Source organism: Phascolarctos cinereus, unplaced genomic scaffold (genome assembly GCF_003287225.1).
Source record: "Phascolarctos cinereus isolate Bilbo 61053 unplaced genomic scaffold, phaCin_HiC Scaffold_8;HRSCAF=390, whole genome shotgun sequence".
NCBI lineage: Eukaryota > Metazoa > Chordata > Mammalia > Diprotodontia > Phascolarctidae > Phascolarctos > Phascolarctos cinereus.
In genome coordinates, this window is record NW_027556291.1 from 73,439,970 (window position 1) to 73,457,579 (window position 17,610).

Genomic DNA, 17,610 nt, shown 5'->3' on the forward strand with positions numbered 1-17,610 from the left:
ACTGAAAAACAACTGAACAACAACAAAAAGTTTACATTTCAGTTACAAATTTTGGCTCTAATTAGTTTACAATGCCATAAATTCTTTTTTTCCTGTCTATGCACCTCATCTCTACACTTCAATCTGGCCAAGGTTGAGAAGATCCAGAAGAGACTACCTTGCTGTTTTTCTTTATCTCCCACTGAAAGTCTGATCAAAGGGTCAGTGGAAGTAAGTCCCTGCTAATTGAGAAGAACTTAGCATCAGAATTGTATATCACAGAAAGCAGGATGAACTGTTTTAGGTGGGAGACTTCATTAATTAACTTCAGCTCATGCAAGGTTTTAATTTTAAAAATAAGCATACAGGCCACTTAGAAGAGGCTAATACCAAATAAGTGGCATCTGTATAATCTTCCCCACCATTCTAAGCTCCCTAAACTTGCTCTAGTTTATTATTCTCCGACGCCTTTTCCTGAGAAGAGTTGGGGGGAAGTTGGGGCCAGAACCCTAACTCCGCCATTATATAACAAAGTGGAGTTTTCTGATCATCAAAGCCCATCTATAGAGATAGATGTCAAAGATGATTTGTGTGTGTGTGTGTGTGTGTGTGTGTGTGTGTGTGTGTGTGTGGCAATTGAGGTTAAGTGACTTGCCCAGAGCCACACAGCTAGTGAGTGTTATGTGTCTGAGGCCAGATTTGAACTCAGGTCGTCCTGACTCCAAGGCTGTTGCTCTATCCACTGCACCACAGGGCAGAATTTTTGATTATAAGTGTCTGCCCAGATGTGCCAATAAAAGTATTAATTTTCTGTAGCTAATCTAAGCCCAAGCAGGGTGTTAAAATCAAATAATCTTTCTCAGGGCCGAGGATATTTATCCCCTGAAGTTAATCCTGTCCAAACATTTTTGCAAAGATTAAAAAAACTGAGCTTCAGATAATTTGGATTCCTTGAAAGGAATTTTTTCCAAATTTGCCAGGAGACAACCTGTAGGGGTATCTTTAGAAGAAATGGACTGATTAGATCCCATACTTTAGCATAAATTTTTTTTAACCAGAAATAGTTGAACCAGAATCGGAGAAACCCAAAAGAGGAATGACTTCGGAACCAAATTTTTCTACCAAATCAGAATCACTGAAACCAATTCACTGAACCCCTCAAAATTAAATTTTCTCTCAGTCCAAAGCTCTGTTGTTGGTGGCAACAACATTGTAAAGTAGATAATTGAGATAATAAACTGAAAGAATGAGATCCCCAGATGATTTCTGACACTGACACTTCATATGACACTGAAGTGTATGCCAAAGATATATATTTTACAACCAGATATAATCACCCAGTGATCAATTTTAACGAGACCAGAAAATGGATCTCTAAATTACTGTAGTTTTTTTTTTTAACCAGACCATCACCACTGAGACATTTTCAAAATGTCTGACCATTTAGGCCATTCCAAATGATCTCATTTTAGATCACCCACTTATCAGCCTGGGACTCAGAGACAATGACCACAACACACAGACAAGTCTCTTGCTTCTGTAACTACAGAAAAAAGGGGGAAAAAAGGTACAAGATATTGAGGCAAAAAAGGCACAGGGTTTGAGGGGAAAATGCCTTCCCATTAAAAGCCAGAATTTCTCAGTCCAGCCCTTGTGTTTTGAATCAGAAGCTTGCTTGTAAGAATGTCTGGGCAGCCACCAGACTAAACATCCCGAAAAGTTTTAACAGACTGATTATTCAAATACCAAGAGAAGAAAAATAAAAACAAAATACAGAATGATACGTAGAGGTACATAGGAAACACATAGAAGACAAACTTACCTCTCTTTTGGTGATTTTGGACCACAGCCTTTATGACTTGGCTGAGTTTTCCCCCTTAAATCTCTAAGGTAAATATAACCTTGTTATGCACAAGAGAGTTTCTGAAGTGGAAGCCCTAGTCTTTCGAACCTTACTGCCTGTCCTATTATGATTCGCCAAATTTGTTATGGGAGAAATATCACCTCTCTGAGTTTATGTTACTGCTACCAAATTAAATCTACCAATGTAGAAATTATAGAGGTAAAAACCTAGGTTTTATTGGGCTTAAGCACAGGTTCAGGCTTCAGAAAAACAAATGAACCAAGATTAGGATTTTCCGACAAGCTTTTGTAGAGAAAATTACACCAGAGAGACAGAACTGATTCTTTTGTATGTTGCAATTTTGTACATCCCCTTAGGCCATAACAGTTTAAAAAGTCAAATTTTATAATCCCATACTTTCTTCAATGTCATAAAAGTTGAGAAAACTTAGTTAAGACAAGTCATAATCTCATACATCCCCTAAGGAAATAAACCTAGTTAAACCGACGCTATAGGTAAACTGAAGTCAGGTTACAGATTAAACTGCATTTAGAGAGTTCACAATGTCCAAGAAAATTAAGGAATAGAGGACAATTGGGATTCTTCTTCTTGGGAAGGTCAAATTCCTCTTTGGCTTCTACCTGAGAAATGCCCAACAATCTTCCCTTTACTCTATTATTCCTTGAGTCAGGTTTTGGTCAGGCGAAGTTAATATTAACAGAAGATGGGCTTTCAGTTAACCAAAAATTGCATGAAGAATGGCTCTGAGCCCCAAATAATAAAAATTAATCAAAGGAAATAAAAACATTTCCATCATACTTTCTAGGTCTTTTTTCCATTTCAATAAATTTATTTTTGTAGTGTTTATTTGCTATGCTAATTGGTGCAGATAAATTGGGTTGTCTACATTGTCTGCATGGAGCCTTTAAGCTTGGTATCAGTTTTTTTATTTTTCTATTCATCTCTGCTAACTGTTCTGTGTTTTGTCTTCCACTTTGTCCAAAAGCATGATGGCAACTCCTGATTTTATTTTTAAGATTTGCTGAAACAGAGGTTGGGCTAGGGGCAATGGACCTGTGATTTCCCTGATGTGGGAAATTCCCTGGATGAGAAAGCAACCCTCAGGTTGCTACCTTCTCTACATCTCATAGCTAAAGTATAACACATTTTATTCTAGACTCTCACTTTGCATGTGTCTTTATATTTTAGGTGTGTTTCCTATAGGCAACGTTTTGCTAGTTTCTGAAAGTTTCATTTTACAAAATGAGATACAATAATAAATATTGAAAATCAAGGGAAATCTGTTTATAGCCCCAAATTGTTTATCAAGTAAAACTTTAATTCATTTCCTTTTTATAGGTAAGTTCATGTATATTCAGTATTATATATATGTATATTCAGCATATACTATATATTCCATATTATAATTAACTTTTATTTTCCCTGTACCATATTCTGCTTCTTAACTGTTTTATAATTCCCTGTTTTACATCCCACTGGTGTCATTCCCAAACTAGACTTTGTACATACTCTTTCCTCTCCCATCCTAAGCACAGATCCCTAGGTTTGCTGGATAAGCTTTGTAAAGCCTTCCTATATCTCTGTCAACTTCAGATAAGCTGGTGCATGAAGGATTGCCTCAGCCTTTGTCTGTATTTTAGAAGTTCAAGGTACAAAAGCTTTCCTTTCTCCTTCCACCTCTCTTCCACCCCACCCAAAGACCTTTGCTTCCTTTTGATCCACCTCTGTGGGGTTTGCAATTCTATTCTTAGCCATTGTTTTTCTTGGGCTTCAAAGAGACAACACATTTTTGGTTTCCCACAAAATGCAGGGTTTTTTTCTTCCATGTTCATTCACTATTTTAAAAACTTTACCCTGTTGGGGTTCTTTGGTCAGTTTTTATGTCAAAGGGCTCTGCTAAGTTTGGCTTCATCCTAAGAGAGTTAAAACACTGCCACCACCACTAATATCTTTTTCTTGAGAAGCAGAACTGCACAGTGGAGATAGAGGTAGCCTCAGTGCCCAAGTCCTATCTGGGCCACTCTCTACAACTGTAAAGTGGAGAGAAAGGGTCTGGTCAGTCACCAGAATGATGACATCACAGGTCCAGTTCCAATATCTTTTTTTTTTTTGGTGAGGCAATCGGGGTTAAGTGACTTGCCCAGGGTCACACAGCTAGTAAGTGTCAAGTGTCTAGGATTTGAACTCAGGTCCTCCTGACTCCAGGGCCAGTACTCTATCCACTGTGCCACCTAGCTGTCCCTCCTATTTTTTTCTTATGAAAAGAGATGGCCTATATTTCTGAGCAAGCCATTTTAGGCTGCTGGCCAGTTTCCCTTGTCTTCTTTCTGTTTTTGTTGTGGATAAAGAATCTCATGCAGTTCTAATTACAAATTTACAAACTATTTGTTTTTATGCTTTGTTGATTTTTTTTTGTTTTTTTGCACCATAGCTATTTTTACTATTATGTCTTTCAATAAAAATCTCCATTATAGCCAAGAAAAAAAAAATTAAAACCAAGTAGCACAATGACCAAGGGATGCAACATTCTGCATCTGTAGGCCTTCACCTCTGTGAGGAAGAAAATGTTATTAGTTTTCTGGAATCAAAATTGCTTATTTAAAAAACTGATCTCATTTATATTACTGTAGTGTCTCTCTCTCTCTCTCTCTCTCTCTCTCTCTCTGATATATAATTCAGGCCTAGGAATGAATGGGCCACACATAGAAAAAAGAACAGGGCCTATTGGTCTCACACTGTATATTGCCCACTCTTACTTCCTGGTATACAGCCATGTTGCTGGTTTACATATATATGTACACATTTCAGTCAGGTAAATATTACCTAATTACTTAAGGGTGAGGTCTGATAACTGGGGGGATTTTCATGGTGTGTGGTGTGTGTGTGTGTGTGTGTGTGTGTGTGTGTGTGTGTGTGTGTGTGTGTATGTGTGTATGTGTGTGAAAAACTGCCTCTTAGTTTGTAGGTCCAGATTTGGGAACATTTTGTTTCTTCTACTTACTCCAAAGCATGGCTAATGTCCTGGCTGGGTCCAGCCCAGGGAATGAACATCACTAAAAAAAAATATGTCCTGGTTCTTATTGTTTCATTCTGCTCCATTTCTCTAAATCTTCCCAAGTTTCTATAAATTCTTAATGTTGTGCTACTGGGAAATAAGAAATACAGGGAATGGCATACAGAAGTATATCCTGCCCTACAGGAAAATAGAAGGGGAAGGGGATAAGAGAAGGGGGGAGAGATAGAAGAGAGGACAGACTAGGAGAAGGGATATTCAGAATGCATGCCATCTTGGGGTGGGGGAGGGGTGAGATGGGGTGAAAATTTGTAACTCAAAATCTTGTGGAAGTAAACATTGAAAACAAAAAATAAATAAATTTATATTTAAAGAAAAAACATTCTTAATGTTGGTTCTTACTGTATAATAGTATTTCATTACATTTCCAGACCATAATTGAATTGTGGCTTTGTAGATGTGATTTGTATCTTTGTGTCCAGAACTCTTAAAGTTTGCTTAAAGACTGAATGTCTGCCTAAGATGGATTTGAGTATCTTTTCTGTTGGTGTCCTGAGTATTTTGCCAGCCTTTCCTTTGTCCTCTGTATTTGGTTCTTATGATTTCCTGAAATAGAGCACCAAGATTTTGGGGGATTTTTTTCCCCACATTTTTCTGTTTAAAGAGATCAGTAACTCTTAGCTTCTCTTTCTGAGCCCTTTATTTTCATTCTGTTACTTTCATTTGTAGTATTCTTAATATCTTCTGGTACTAGCTTAATACCTAACCAAAAAGAAGATACGGTTGATCTGGCATGACCTGGCTTTGACAAGATAATCCTGAAGGCTTTTTGTAATCACTGCTTCCTTCTTGCCATGTTCACTAACCCGAATTATCTGCTCTAACATTTTCTGGGAATAGAAGTCAAACTCTCTGTCCTGTAGTTTGCAGACTATTCTGTTCCCTCTTTTGAAAATTAGGGCAAGATTTGCTTCTCCAGCCCTGGGGAACCTTTCCCTTTCTTCATATTCTCTCCAGTATCACTGCAGCAATCCCACCTTTCAGTTCTATCAAGACCTAAGGACAGCATTCATTTGGACTCAGGGACTTGAATTCATCAAAGGTATTCAGAGTCTCTCTTGTTAGTGCCTTCCTCATCTTAGGTATCAACTCCCTGTTAATCTTCTCCACCCCCCCTCCACTCCCCTCTCCCAGCTTGCCAGAGCAAAGGTCATTCTTCTTGGCAGAGAAAACAAATGCAAAACAAATTCCTTGAAACAAATATGCAGAGTCAAGCAAAATAAATTCTCTCAATGGCTGTATGCAAAAATATCTATGGCTCATTTTCCACTGGAAATACATCTTCTCTCTGTCCTGTATAGGATGTTACATCACTGGTCCTCTGGCATCAAGGCTGGTCATGTTTTTACATTGTTGGTAGTGTATAAATTGTTCTCCCGGGTCTCCTCATTTTCACTTATCGGTATATAAATTGTCCTTCGAATTGTTCATTTGTGTAATATTGATGTTATAGTATACATTGGTCAACTGGTTCTGCTTACTTCACTCTGCATCATTTCATACAAATCTTTCCATGACTTTTTGAAAACATCTGTTCATTCATTTCTTACAGCAAGATAATACTTTATCACCTTTGTATGCCACAACTTATTCAGCCCTTCCTCAGTTGATGGCATCTAGTTTTTTGCTACCACAACAAGAGCTACTCTTGAATAATTTTATACATATAGGACCTTTTCTTCATTCTCTGATCTCTTTTGGGTATCCAGCAGTGAGTGGTGTCAAAGTTGCTGGATCAAAGGGCACATGTTTAGCAACATTTTGTGATTAATTCCAAATTGTTTTCCAAAATGGTTGTACCCGTTCACAGCTCCACCAACAGGGCATCAATATGTCTGTTTTCCCCACAGTCCTTGTAACATTTTTATTTTTATTTTTGTCATTCTTGTGATTCTGATGAGACTGAGATGGAATCTCAGAATTGCTTTAATTTGCATTTCTCTAGTAGTGATTTTTTTTTCATATAGTTATAGATAGCTTGGATTTTTTCTCTTGAGAACTGCCTGTTTGTATACCCTTAGGTCATTTATCAGTTGGAAAATGGCTTTTGTTCTCATAAATTTGAATCACTTCCCTATATGTCTTAATAATGAGACCATTATCAGATATTTGCAAAGATTTTTTTCCCCTCTAGTTAATTGTTTCTCTTTTAATTTTAGTTTTATTGGATTTGTACAAAATTTTTTTGTGTAATCAAAATGATCCATTATATCTTTTTTGTCCTTAACTGTTTTTGTCTCCATAGATCTGATGAGTAATTTTTCCCATATTTCTCTAATTTGTTTATGATGTGACCTTTTATATTAGGTCATGTACCTATTTTTAGCTTATCTTCTTAGAAGGTGTGAGGTGTTGAGCTAAATCTAACTTCCATCCTGCTGTCCAATTTGTTAGCAATTTTTGTCAAATGATGAGACCGCATTCCGGGAGTTGAAGTCTTTGGGTTTATCAGATACTAGGATATTGTTTTTAATTCCATGTAATTGAGTAAGCATTGGACCTAGGAGGACCTATGTTGAACTCTAGGCTCATATCCTTCCAAGCTTGTGGCCTAAGACAAGTCACTTAATCTGCCTGGGCCTGAGTGTCAAATGAAGGATGACTCAGTGACTGACCTGTGTGGTTCTTTCTATCTTGAGATTTAGCATTCAATGATCCTCTACTATGGATAGAACACTGAGCACACAGAGACAAAAGGAAATAGCCCCTGCCCACAAAGTGCTTTAATTCTGTTGGAAAATATAGGGTTTTTTTTTTTTGGAAGATGTCCATTTGGGTTGCCAATAGGACCTTCCCATGGAGATGGCCTTCAGGCACTTCGGGATGTGAGACTAGAATTCAGGAGAGCATTAATAATAATAATAATAAGTAAAATTTATATGGCACTTGTTATATACCAGGAGCTTTACAGTTATTATCTCGTTTGATCCTCACAACAATCCTGGGAGGGGTGTGCTATTATGATCCCCATTTTACAGATGAAGAAGCTGAAGCAGACAGAGGTCAAGTGACTTGCCCAAGATCATGAACTCAGGTCTTCCTCACTTCAGGCCAGGCATTCTATCTACTGTACCAACTAGCTGCATTAAGGCTGAATAGATAGAATGGAAGCTCCTTGAGGGCAGGGACTTGGATATCTCTGTATCCTCATCACCCAGCCTCCAGCATAGACAATCAACTGTGAAAGATTTAGGAATGCTGATCAACACAGTGACCCACCACAATTCCAAAGGACTCGGGGCAGATGGAGGCGTGTTTTCTTTTCCTTCTCTCCTTTTTTTGGACATGGCTAACGTGGAAGACTAGCCATATTTGTAATGGGCTTTGTTTTTCTTCCCTTCTCAATGGGTAGTGGAGGAGGATGTGGGAGGGAGAGAATTCAAAACTGAAAAGAAAATAGAATTGAATTTTACAAGAGGTTTGTTGATTGAGTCATCTTTGTAGAGAGGCTAATTGAATGGAGGAGAGTGGTTGAGATTGCCTAGGGTGAAAATGTTGAGAGAGAAGAAGGCCCCAGGCCAGAACTTTCACCCTGCTGTGTTTCGGGGTAAGAGGAGAAAGACTGAAAATAAGTAGTGGGACTGGTAGGAGGAAATTTTGAGAGCTAGAAGAGATCCTAGAAGTCAACTAGTTCCTTTCATTTTACAGGTGAAGCAGCTTATCCAGGATCACACGAAGTAGGAAGTAGCAAGCCAGTGTTTAAACCTAGATCCTTGTGAGTCAGAGTTGTTTCATTCATTCTATTTCTTTCCCCAGCACCTAGCACAAGGCCTGGTAAATGCTGGTGGATTGATTTAAATTCGACAAAGTCCATTGCCTTGGATTGGCCTGTTACCCTCTGGGCACTTGGTCTGCGGCAGGAGGGAGGGAAGGGAGGCCAGAGTAGGGCCTCATCATTAAATTGTATTCCATTTCATCTCGTTATTATTTTTTGGGGGGGGGTTATAATTTTTTTTCTTTATTTTTGGCAATTGGGGTTAAGCGACTTACCCAGGGTCACACAGCTAGTAAGTGTCAAGTATTTGGTGTGAGGCCAGATTTGAACTCAGGTTGTCCTGACTTCAGGGCCGGCGCTCTATCCACTGCGCCACCTAGCTGCCCCCATCTCATTATTCTTCCCATTTCCATTGCTGTAGTTATTGTGCCTGTTGTTTCCTTGGCTCTACTTGCTTCATTCATGTAAGTCTTTCTAGGCTTCTTGGATTCCCTCCTATTTGTTATTTTCTGTGCTTGGCTTAGCGATCCCACATTTATATCCAGTGTTCTTGTCCTTACAGCATGCTGCTTCCAACCAGGAGAGAAGGGTATCCTTGAAGACAAAAGTATAGGGGCAGCTTGGTGGCGCAGTGGATAGAGCACTGGCCCTGAAGTCAGGTGGACCTGAGTTCAAATCCGGTCTCAGACCAAACATTTAACACTTACTAGCTGTGTGACCTTGGGCAAGTCACTTAACTCCAATTGCCTAAAAAAAAAAAGACAAAAATATAATCAGGAGAACAGCAAATGCTACACCAAGGGGCTCATGGAGGCTGGATCTTAGGGAAAGTCAAGTTACAGAGGAATTGAGGAGTAGTTAGTAGGGGTTTAGGGGGCACTAAGAGCTGGGAGCTAGGAGCTGGTCAGTGAAAAAGACCAAGCTACAGAACACCAGCTGGAGAGGGCAGCTAGACCAAGGAATGCTTTTTTAAGGTCTAGGGAGACCTGAGGTTTTTGGTAGGTGGAGGAAAAGGGAATGATTGATAGTTCAAGTTCCTACAAGTGGCGAAATCACAGAATTTAGACCTTCAAAAGGGCCTTGGAGAGCTAGTCTGCCATCCAGATGTTACAGGAGAGTATATGGAGTCCTAGAGAAGTTCTCTGACTTGCCTGAGCTCACATCCAGAATAGCAACTGGGATTTCACCCCCAGTCCCTCAGAATGGAAATCTAACACTCAGAGGATCTTGGGGTTATTGATTTAGACCTAGAAGGGAGCTGAGAGGGCTGTCTATTCTATCTCATTTTGTAAATGAGGAAACAAGGCCAGAGGAGGAAAGTGATTTGCTCAAAGTCACACAGTGAGCAGAATCAGGATTTGAATCTGTGTCTCCTGACTCTCCAACAAGAAGCGAATGCAGGGGCAGCTAGGTGGCGCAGTGGATACAGCACTGGCCCTAAAGTCAGGAAGACCTGAGTTCAAATCTGACCTCATACCAAACACTTGACACTTATTAGCTGTGTGACCCTGGGCAAGTCACTTAACCCCAATTCCAGAAGAAGAAGAAGAAGAAGAAGCAGCAGCAGCAGCAAATGCAATCAGTGGATGGGATGGAGAGATGACAAAAATGGTCATTGTCTAGTGAAAAGACCAAGTTCTGGTTAAAGAGCATGAAATCTAAGTGGACCCAGTCAGCAAGATTTTATGACTTCCTGCAACAGTGTGCACGTCTGGAGGGAGGATGAGGGCAGGAGATTAGAGCCAGAACTGGGTAACAGTTGAAAGTCCAGAGATTGGGGAGTAGAGGGCAAGAAGTACATTGTTAAGAATGCTGACTCCAGAGTCAAGGTTTTGAAGAGAAGAAAGTGAAGCGTCAACATTGGTGATGTGCTGAGATAGCAGGGAAGGTCACAGTGAGGCCTGAGCTGGTGGGTTACACAGTGAGAGAGGTGAAAAGCCAAGAGAATGTGGTCAGAGAAGGGACTTTCAAGAGTTTAAGGTCACTTTCAGGTGATGGTCACATTGCTCCCAAGGTAATGTGCAAATGGAGGCCATGAGCAGTGAGGAAGTGAGGTAATAAATTATTTGAATGGTTGTCAATGGGAACTCAGAAGTCCCTGAGTATGAGGTGTGGGGTGGAGAAGATCAAAAGACTGTGTCAGGTACTGAACTCAGTTGAGAAAGGAGAACAGTATGTAGATGAGCACAGCAAGGATTCAGACAGCCATGGTATCAGCAGATAGTATGAACCTCAGAGGAGGAGAGTCTGGAAGTGACAGCAGGGACTGTGGAATTCTCTTCCTGGCCCAGTGTAAGGAGGGCCCTGAATGAAGAGGACAGCGAAAGCTGGAGATGACTTCCCCTCTGGAAAATGGAAGAATTGGCCTCTTGGGCTCACAGGCTCCTCCCAGCTGCCAACTTTGGTGGCTCTAGGCCCCCTGCTTAGACGTACTGTGCTTTCTGGTTTTCCTCATGATCTTGCACTTGTGTGAGCTGGTCTGGGAGCCCACCCCACAGGGAGAACATGCTTTCCCTGGCCCTGGGTATCCCATATTCCAAGTACTTCCCTTTGCCATTGCCTCTGCCTGAGGTTAGCTTTTCTTGCAGGAAATATTTGTAAGACATTAGTAAAGAAGACATTAGCCTGGCCATACATTCTGGGTCTGCTTGGTTTCTCCCATGGCCCCTTGCCAGCTCATGGGAGAAGAGCCTCCAAGGGCCTCCTTTGGTTGAACAGAACTTTTGTGCCTGTGGCTCTGGGGCCAGTCAGGTGTCATTCAGGCTGCTGTGCTAACCCTTGGAAGGAGGAGCCTTTGTTGTAGATTTGCTGCCAAGTCCCTTCCCTGATTGCCTTGACTCTAATGGGTGCTTTGTGCTTCCCAGGTTGCTTGCTTTCCATCAAATGCTGTGACCGAGGACATATACACCAATGGGTCTGCTGCACCAGCTAGTGCTGGACCTGGCCAAGGCAGCCACCGTGAGCCACGGAAAGTCCGCTTCATTCAGTTTGAAAAAGTCACCGAGGAGCCCATGGTAAGCTGGTTGGCAACCCTCCCCTCTCCTCTCTCTCCCCCTTTCCCTCCCCTCTCCCTTCCCTTCTTCCTCTCCTCTCCCTCCCCCCCTTCTCGTCTTCTTCCTCCCCCAGTATAGACCAAATTTAGATGGAATATGGTGGATGAGAACCCTGAACTTAGAGCCTTTCCTCACCCCCAACGTATAGTCATGGACCCCTTCTTGCTGGGGAATGTCCCGTGGCCTAGAAATAGGAAACTTCAGAAATGTGCTTGCTCAGTTACTGAATGCCAGCTCCCCCCCCCCCGTGCCAAGCTCTATTAAGTCAGGAGGCCCATTGTGGTATAGTAGAGAGAACACTGGCCAAGGAATTTGGAGACTTGGCTCTGAGGCCTGGCTCAGCCAAAGTCTAAGCCTCAGTCTCCCCATCTTTAAAATGGGGCCGATAGTTTTATAACTCCTCTACGTAGCCTGGTAATGGTAATATGCTGGTTTTGGAAAAGTGAGCTCCTTTTGTTGTTGGGAAAAGCTTGGCATAATAACACAGCCACATCTTCCTTAATGTGAAGGGCCTTGTACATTTCGCTTTCTTCCAGGGAATTACTCTGAAGCTGAATGAGAAACAGTCTTGCATGGTGGCCAGAATTCTCCACGGAGGAATGATTCACAGACAAGGTAGCTTTTGGCGCTGACCTGTGAGAGCCCTTCTCTGGTGTGGGGGAGGGAATGTGCCCATCGCCCAGTGGGGGATCCTAGGGAAATGTTTGTAATCCCCAGACCTGACAGTGTGTCTGACTGGCTGATCAGACCAGTACGAGCTCAGAATGCTCTACCACAGATTGGGCACAAGTAATCCACATGAACGTTTGGAGTGGATTCTCTAAATTTGTGCATCTTGCACTTCTCAGCTGTTTCAATTCTGCTTTGCTCATAGAGCACAGCACCTTCTCTGATGAGGGTGCGCCACACTGAGCAGTTTTGTACCAGTGTCTCCCATGTCACACAAAATCGATTCCGAAGTTTTTTTTGTTTGTTTTTTAGGCAATTGGGGTTAAGTGACTTGCCCAGGGTCACACAACTAGTAGGTGTCAAGTGTTTGGTCTGAGGCTGGATTTGAACTCAGGTCCTCCTGACTTGAGGGCCGGTGCTCTATTCACTGCACCACCTAGCTGCCCCCAGTTCCAAAGTTCTTAAGAGAGACCTTTAGAGTGTCCTTGTATCGCTTCTCCTGTCCATCGTGTGAACGCTTGCCCTGTGTGAGTTCTCCACAGAAGTCTTTTTGGTGGTCACCAGACACTTACTAAATGCCTACTGTGCTGAGCTAAAGTGCTGGGGAGCAGTCCCTGCCCTCAAGGAGCTTACAATCTAATTTAATGTGCCAAGTGTTGTGTGAAACACATAGATGTCTACAAGTGATCCCTTACTCAAGGGTACCAGCTAGAAAAGTTTTGCAAACCTGAAATGATTCACAAACAATACAAGGTTGTGACTCACTCTGGCTGATCTCAGTTCAAGTTCAGCCCCTGATGCCTAAAGGTTGTGTGACTGTGGACAAGTCATTTCAGCTCTTAGAGCTCTCTGGGACTCTCCTTTGTGGAACAGCCAGCCACTGGGTTGCAAGGGGAGGGTCAGGAAGAACAAAAGCAAGTAATTGAGTGCTAGAGTGTGCCTCAGAGGAGAAACTCTCCTGGATTTGGAGACTGCTTAATGGAGATGAAGCTTGAGCTAGGCCTAGGAGGGTGTGGGAGATGTGGGTGGGTAGAGGGAGGAGAGGGGAGCTTGTACCCTGGGAAGGGAATAGCACTGAGGCTGGAGGGCACCTCCTGTGGCTTGGATAGGCCCTAGGCTGAGTCCCTGTGTCTCCAGCATCTGCTCTGGAGCATAGCCTGGGCAGGGACAGGGCAGTGCCTTGCCCAAGGGGTCACACTTTCCAAATGGAAACATGAGGCTGGACTTCTTGATTCCCCACCTCCAAGGCCCACCCCTGGTCCCTTGCCTCTCTCCTTGATTTCCCCAGGTGTGTCTTATACCACCCCCTTTACTTCCCACCCCATACTACTTTCATGTCCTTTGCCTCCTAATGGAAGATCTCCTGTGAATGTGTGCTGGGTGCCAAGAATGCCAGTTACTCTGCAAAGGTGTTTTCCTTTTTTAGAAAAAGGCTTGCCTTTCAGCATCATGTCATTTTTGCTCTTGGATTTGGAAAGATGCCAGGGTACTCACAGGATTGAGGGGTGCATGGTTGATTCTTTCCCATTTCTCCCTCCCTCCTTGGTGTTTTCCCCATCAGTTCATGCGTCACACAGAAATGGGGTACTGGCTTAAATTACTGCAGTTCCAGGAGAGTGGGAGGACTTTTGCCTCCAGGTGGAAGAAGATACCTTGACTGTGCTCTCTGTTGGTTAGGGATAGGGAATAGAAGAGCTGGAAGTCTTGCCCTAGTGCTGCCCCTGCTTCTGCACCCCAACCCCCATCCCCCACACCCACACAGTATTATTTCTGGAGTGGGTGGGATGTTCAGTTGTCTCTCCAAAGATCTCCTCTCCTCAGTTCATTTTCATTTTCTTTCCCTGGCAGGCTCCCTTCATGTGGGAGATGAGATCTTGGAAATCAATGGCATGAGTGTGACCAACCACTCTGTTGATCAGCTGCAGAAGGTGATGGTAAGTATGGAGTGGGGGGTTGGTTAGCACCCAGCAGTCCTACGCCCACCCTAGCTTTGGGGGCCCATTGAGCGGGTACCTCCTGAAGGGGGATCTTGCTCACCCTTTCTTGGTGTGTATAGAATGAGTGAGATTTGGATTGAGCTGAATGTATGAGTCAGAAGCGTGCTTCAGGTTTCCTTGGGGGAGCACTAAGGTTCACCGGTCAATGGATTACATTGGTCCATTGCTGCCAGCACCCAGAGTACGTGGAACAGCAGTTACCACACACAGTGGTTGACAGCTTTTGGGGAACTGTCTCCTTGTTTCCTCCATTACACCTGAAGACACTGAAAAACTGAAAAGCAAATCGATCTATATTAATCATTCCTGCATTTTTGTGTATGTTTCCTCTCCCTTTGTCCAATAGAAAGAAACCAAAGGAACAATCTCACTAAAAGTGATTCCCAACCAGCAGAGCCGTCTCCCTGCTCTCCAGGTAGGTATCTACGTGTTCTCTGGAAGCCCTTGTTCACAGAAAATGAAGGCCACACTAGTAGTGTGGTCCCTTGAGATTTGCTTGTGGTGAGCCTGGGACTCTATTAGACAAGATGGATGTCGAGGTGCTGAGGGGAAGGCCTCTGGCAGAACAATGCCCATGGTCTCAGCCCAGGGAGGCTCTTGGGGATGTGTACTTTGCCTGGGAGCCACAGGACCCTGGACTGCTGAGGACAGTGGCAGCCAGCCCTCTCACTTCAGCTTAGGACGGTAGTCTTCAAACAGGCTGGACCATGACTGGAGGCTCATTATCCCTGCCTTTGCCTGAGCAGCCTCTGGTGCAGAGCAGTGAGAGAAAATGTTACCTTATTACCTTCCCTTCATTTTAAATCCTTATATTTATATGGTGCTTGAAGCTTTGTACCTGGGCTGTCTCCTTTGGGTCTCACAAGAGTGGGGTGTGGGGAGACAGGGGAGGTGCTTCTTTTGTTATTCAATTGTTTTAAGTCAGTCTTTGTGACTCCATCTGGAGTTTTCTTGGCAAAGATATGGAGGTGGTTTGCATTTCCTTCTCTGGCTTATTTTACAGATGAGGAAACTGAGGCAAACAGAATGAAGTGACTTGCCCAGGGCCACACCTCTAATAAGTGTCTCAGGCAGGATTTGAACTCAATTCTTTCTGACTCCAGACCCAGCACTCTAGTCACTGCGCCACCTAGCTGCCCGGAGGTGCTTCTGTTATCCCCATTTTACAGAAGAGGAAATGTAGTCTCAGAGCCAGAGTGATTTGCCCAGGTTCACCCAGCTAATAGTTTACAGGACTGACAGAATTGTTGTAGGCTGGGAACGGAAGGAACTGGAGAAGTGGCAGTGGTGGTGGTGATGTTGTACATGCCTAGAGGAGAGGAGAGAGGGTGTGACCACTGGGTCTGACTGGGTCGAAGCACTGGTCTTTTTCCATGGGTCACCCAGGGGTCCTCAGTGAGACTGTGGGAGATCTGCTCCTAGTACTCTTACCCTAAGCACGATAACTCCTGATCCCCTTGGATCAATCAATATGCATTTAGTAGGCACCTACCATGCTTAGGCACCAGGATTACAAAGACACAAATGAATTAGTCCCTACGCTCATTCTTGATCCATTCCCTTTGGGAATGATTGGTCAGTGACTTGCCATGCACTGGAATGGAGGGCAAGAGATGTGGATTGAGGTTGTCTTCATTGCTTGTGGCATCTGGGCCTCAGTTTCCTATTCTGTAAAATGAGAGGATTGGGCAAGATACTCTCTATGATCGTAGTGATGGTAAGTGCCATCTGAGTGCAGCTCATTGTATTTTCTACATAAATGTACCTTTATTTCAGGTGGGTAGTCTGACTCACTCAAACCAGCACACTTTTTCCCAGACTACCCTTTTCTTAGGTAGATCAAGGCAGCCCCTCTGTCAATTCCCACAGTCACCATTGACTAGAATCACGGAAGTAACTTGAGTTGGCTTGTCAGAGCCTCAGACCACCTCAGAGGTCTCACAAGCATGGTAGGTGATAGATGGTGGAGAGTGGGTAGTGGAGGAGACTTGGTGTCAAGGAAACCTGGGTTCACATTCTGCTTCTCACACTTAGCAGCTTCACTGCTGTTGGTGAAGCAGGTAGGAAAAATTAGCCTCAATTTCCTTATCTGTAAAATGAAGGAGTTCGCCAAGATAGTCTTTAAAGTCCTCACCAGCTCTAAATTTGTGTTACTCTGAATTCTTCAGTTCTATGATTAAGGAGCATTTATTAAGTTCTGGAGATTCTCTGAGCCCTAGACATAGGAAAACCCACAACAATCTTGCCCTGAAGAAGTTTATGTTTTGCTTGAGGAAACATGTACACAGAAAAATAAATATAAACATCTACAGATTGCTTGAGGGAAGAGGTGTTGTAAGATCATGAAGGGAGTCTATAAAGGAGAAGGCCCTTCTCTCCTACTCTCCCCCCTCCCCCCCACTTTTGGGGTTTAATTGGGCAGAAGGATTTCAGAGGACTTCATGGGTTGGGGCCTGGAGGAGGGCATAATGAGATCATGGGAAGAGAGAGATGGCCTTTCCAAGGAGGTGAAATCAGACTATAAGCATCATTTCAGGCTTGACATGAGCAAAGCATGTGGTGAGACCTTAAGTGATGTTGGGTGGGGGTACTGGGGATCCTGAGAGTAGGAGCTTGGCAGAGACTTGGCTTCCAGAGGCTTGGGATGCAGAGACCGTCCTACCTGACAAGTCTGTTGCTGGACCTCTCAGCCTTCCTGTCTTTGGCAGACTTACAGATCCGGCTGTTAGCCCCCATCCTGCCATCCTCTAATCTCTTTTTACTGGCCTCTGTATCTCCTCAGTGCTCTGTCTCTACCTCTAGGGTGTTTCTGTAGACAACACAATCAGATGCTATGTCCTTGCCACCATTGGGATCAGAGAGGACATCTTGGCCAAGGCCCTCCTTTTACTGAGGCTTTGAGAGAGAGTCTGCCTGGAGTCACACAGGCATAAAAGGGTAGAGTGAGTAAGGATTCAAGCCCGGGTTCTCCTTGAGTCCAAATCCAGACTTTTCTCACCAGGTCCTGAAGACTGACTCCCTTCTCAGCTTAGTTGAGAACTCATACTAGGTTGACTATGTGTACATATGCATGTGTATGTATGTATGTGTGTATGTGTGTGAATGTGTCTGTATATGTATGAGTGCGTGTGTGTGTGTGTGTGTGTTCCTAACTATGTCTATACAGATTCAATTATGTAGACCACTTACACTTATTCTTTGGGGAAGAAAAAGAATCCACTCCTGTTCCACTAGACTCTATCCTGGGCCGCCTTCTCTCT

General features: G+C 43.2%; 1 protein-coding gene across 1 annotated transcript in view; it reads left to right on the forward strand.

Moving 5' to 3' along the window:
- MPP1 (MAGUK p55 scaffold protein 1) overlaps positions 1-17,610 on the forward strand; it is a 71,758-nt gene that overhangs the window by 23,269 nt on the left and 30,879 nt on the right. The window contains exons 2-5 of the mRNA XM_020975590.2: positions 11,496-11,645; positions 12,221-12,299; positions 14,202-14,287; positions 14,697-14,765. Of these exons, the coding sequence (XP_020831249.1) occupies positions 11,496-11,645; positions 12,221-12,299; positions 14,202-14,287; positions 14,697-14,765 (384 nt within the window). The remainder of the gene's footprint in view (positions 1-11,495; positions 11,646-12,220; positions 12,300-14,201; positions 14,288-14,696; positions 14,766-17,610) is intronic.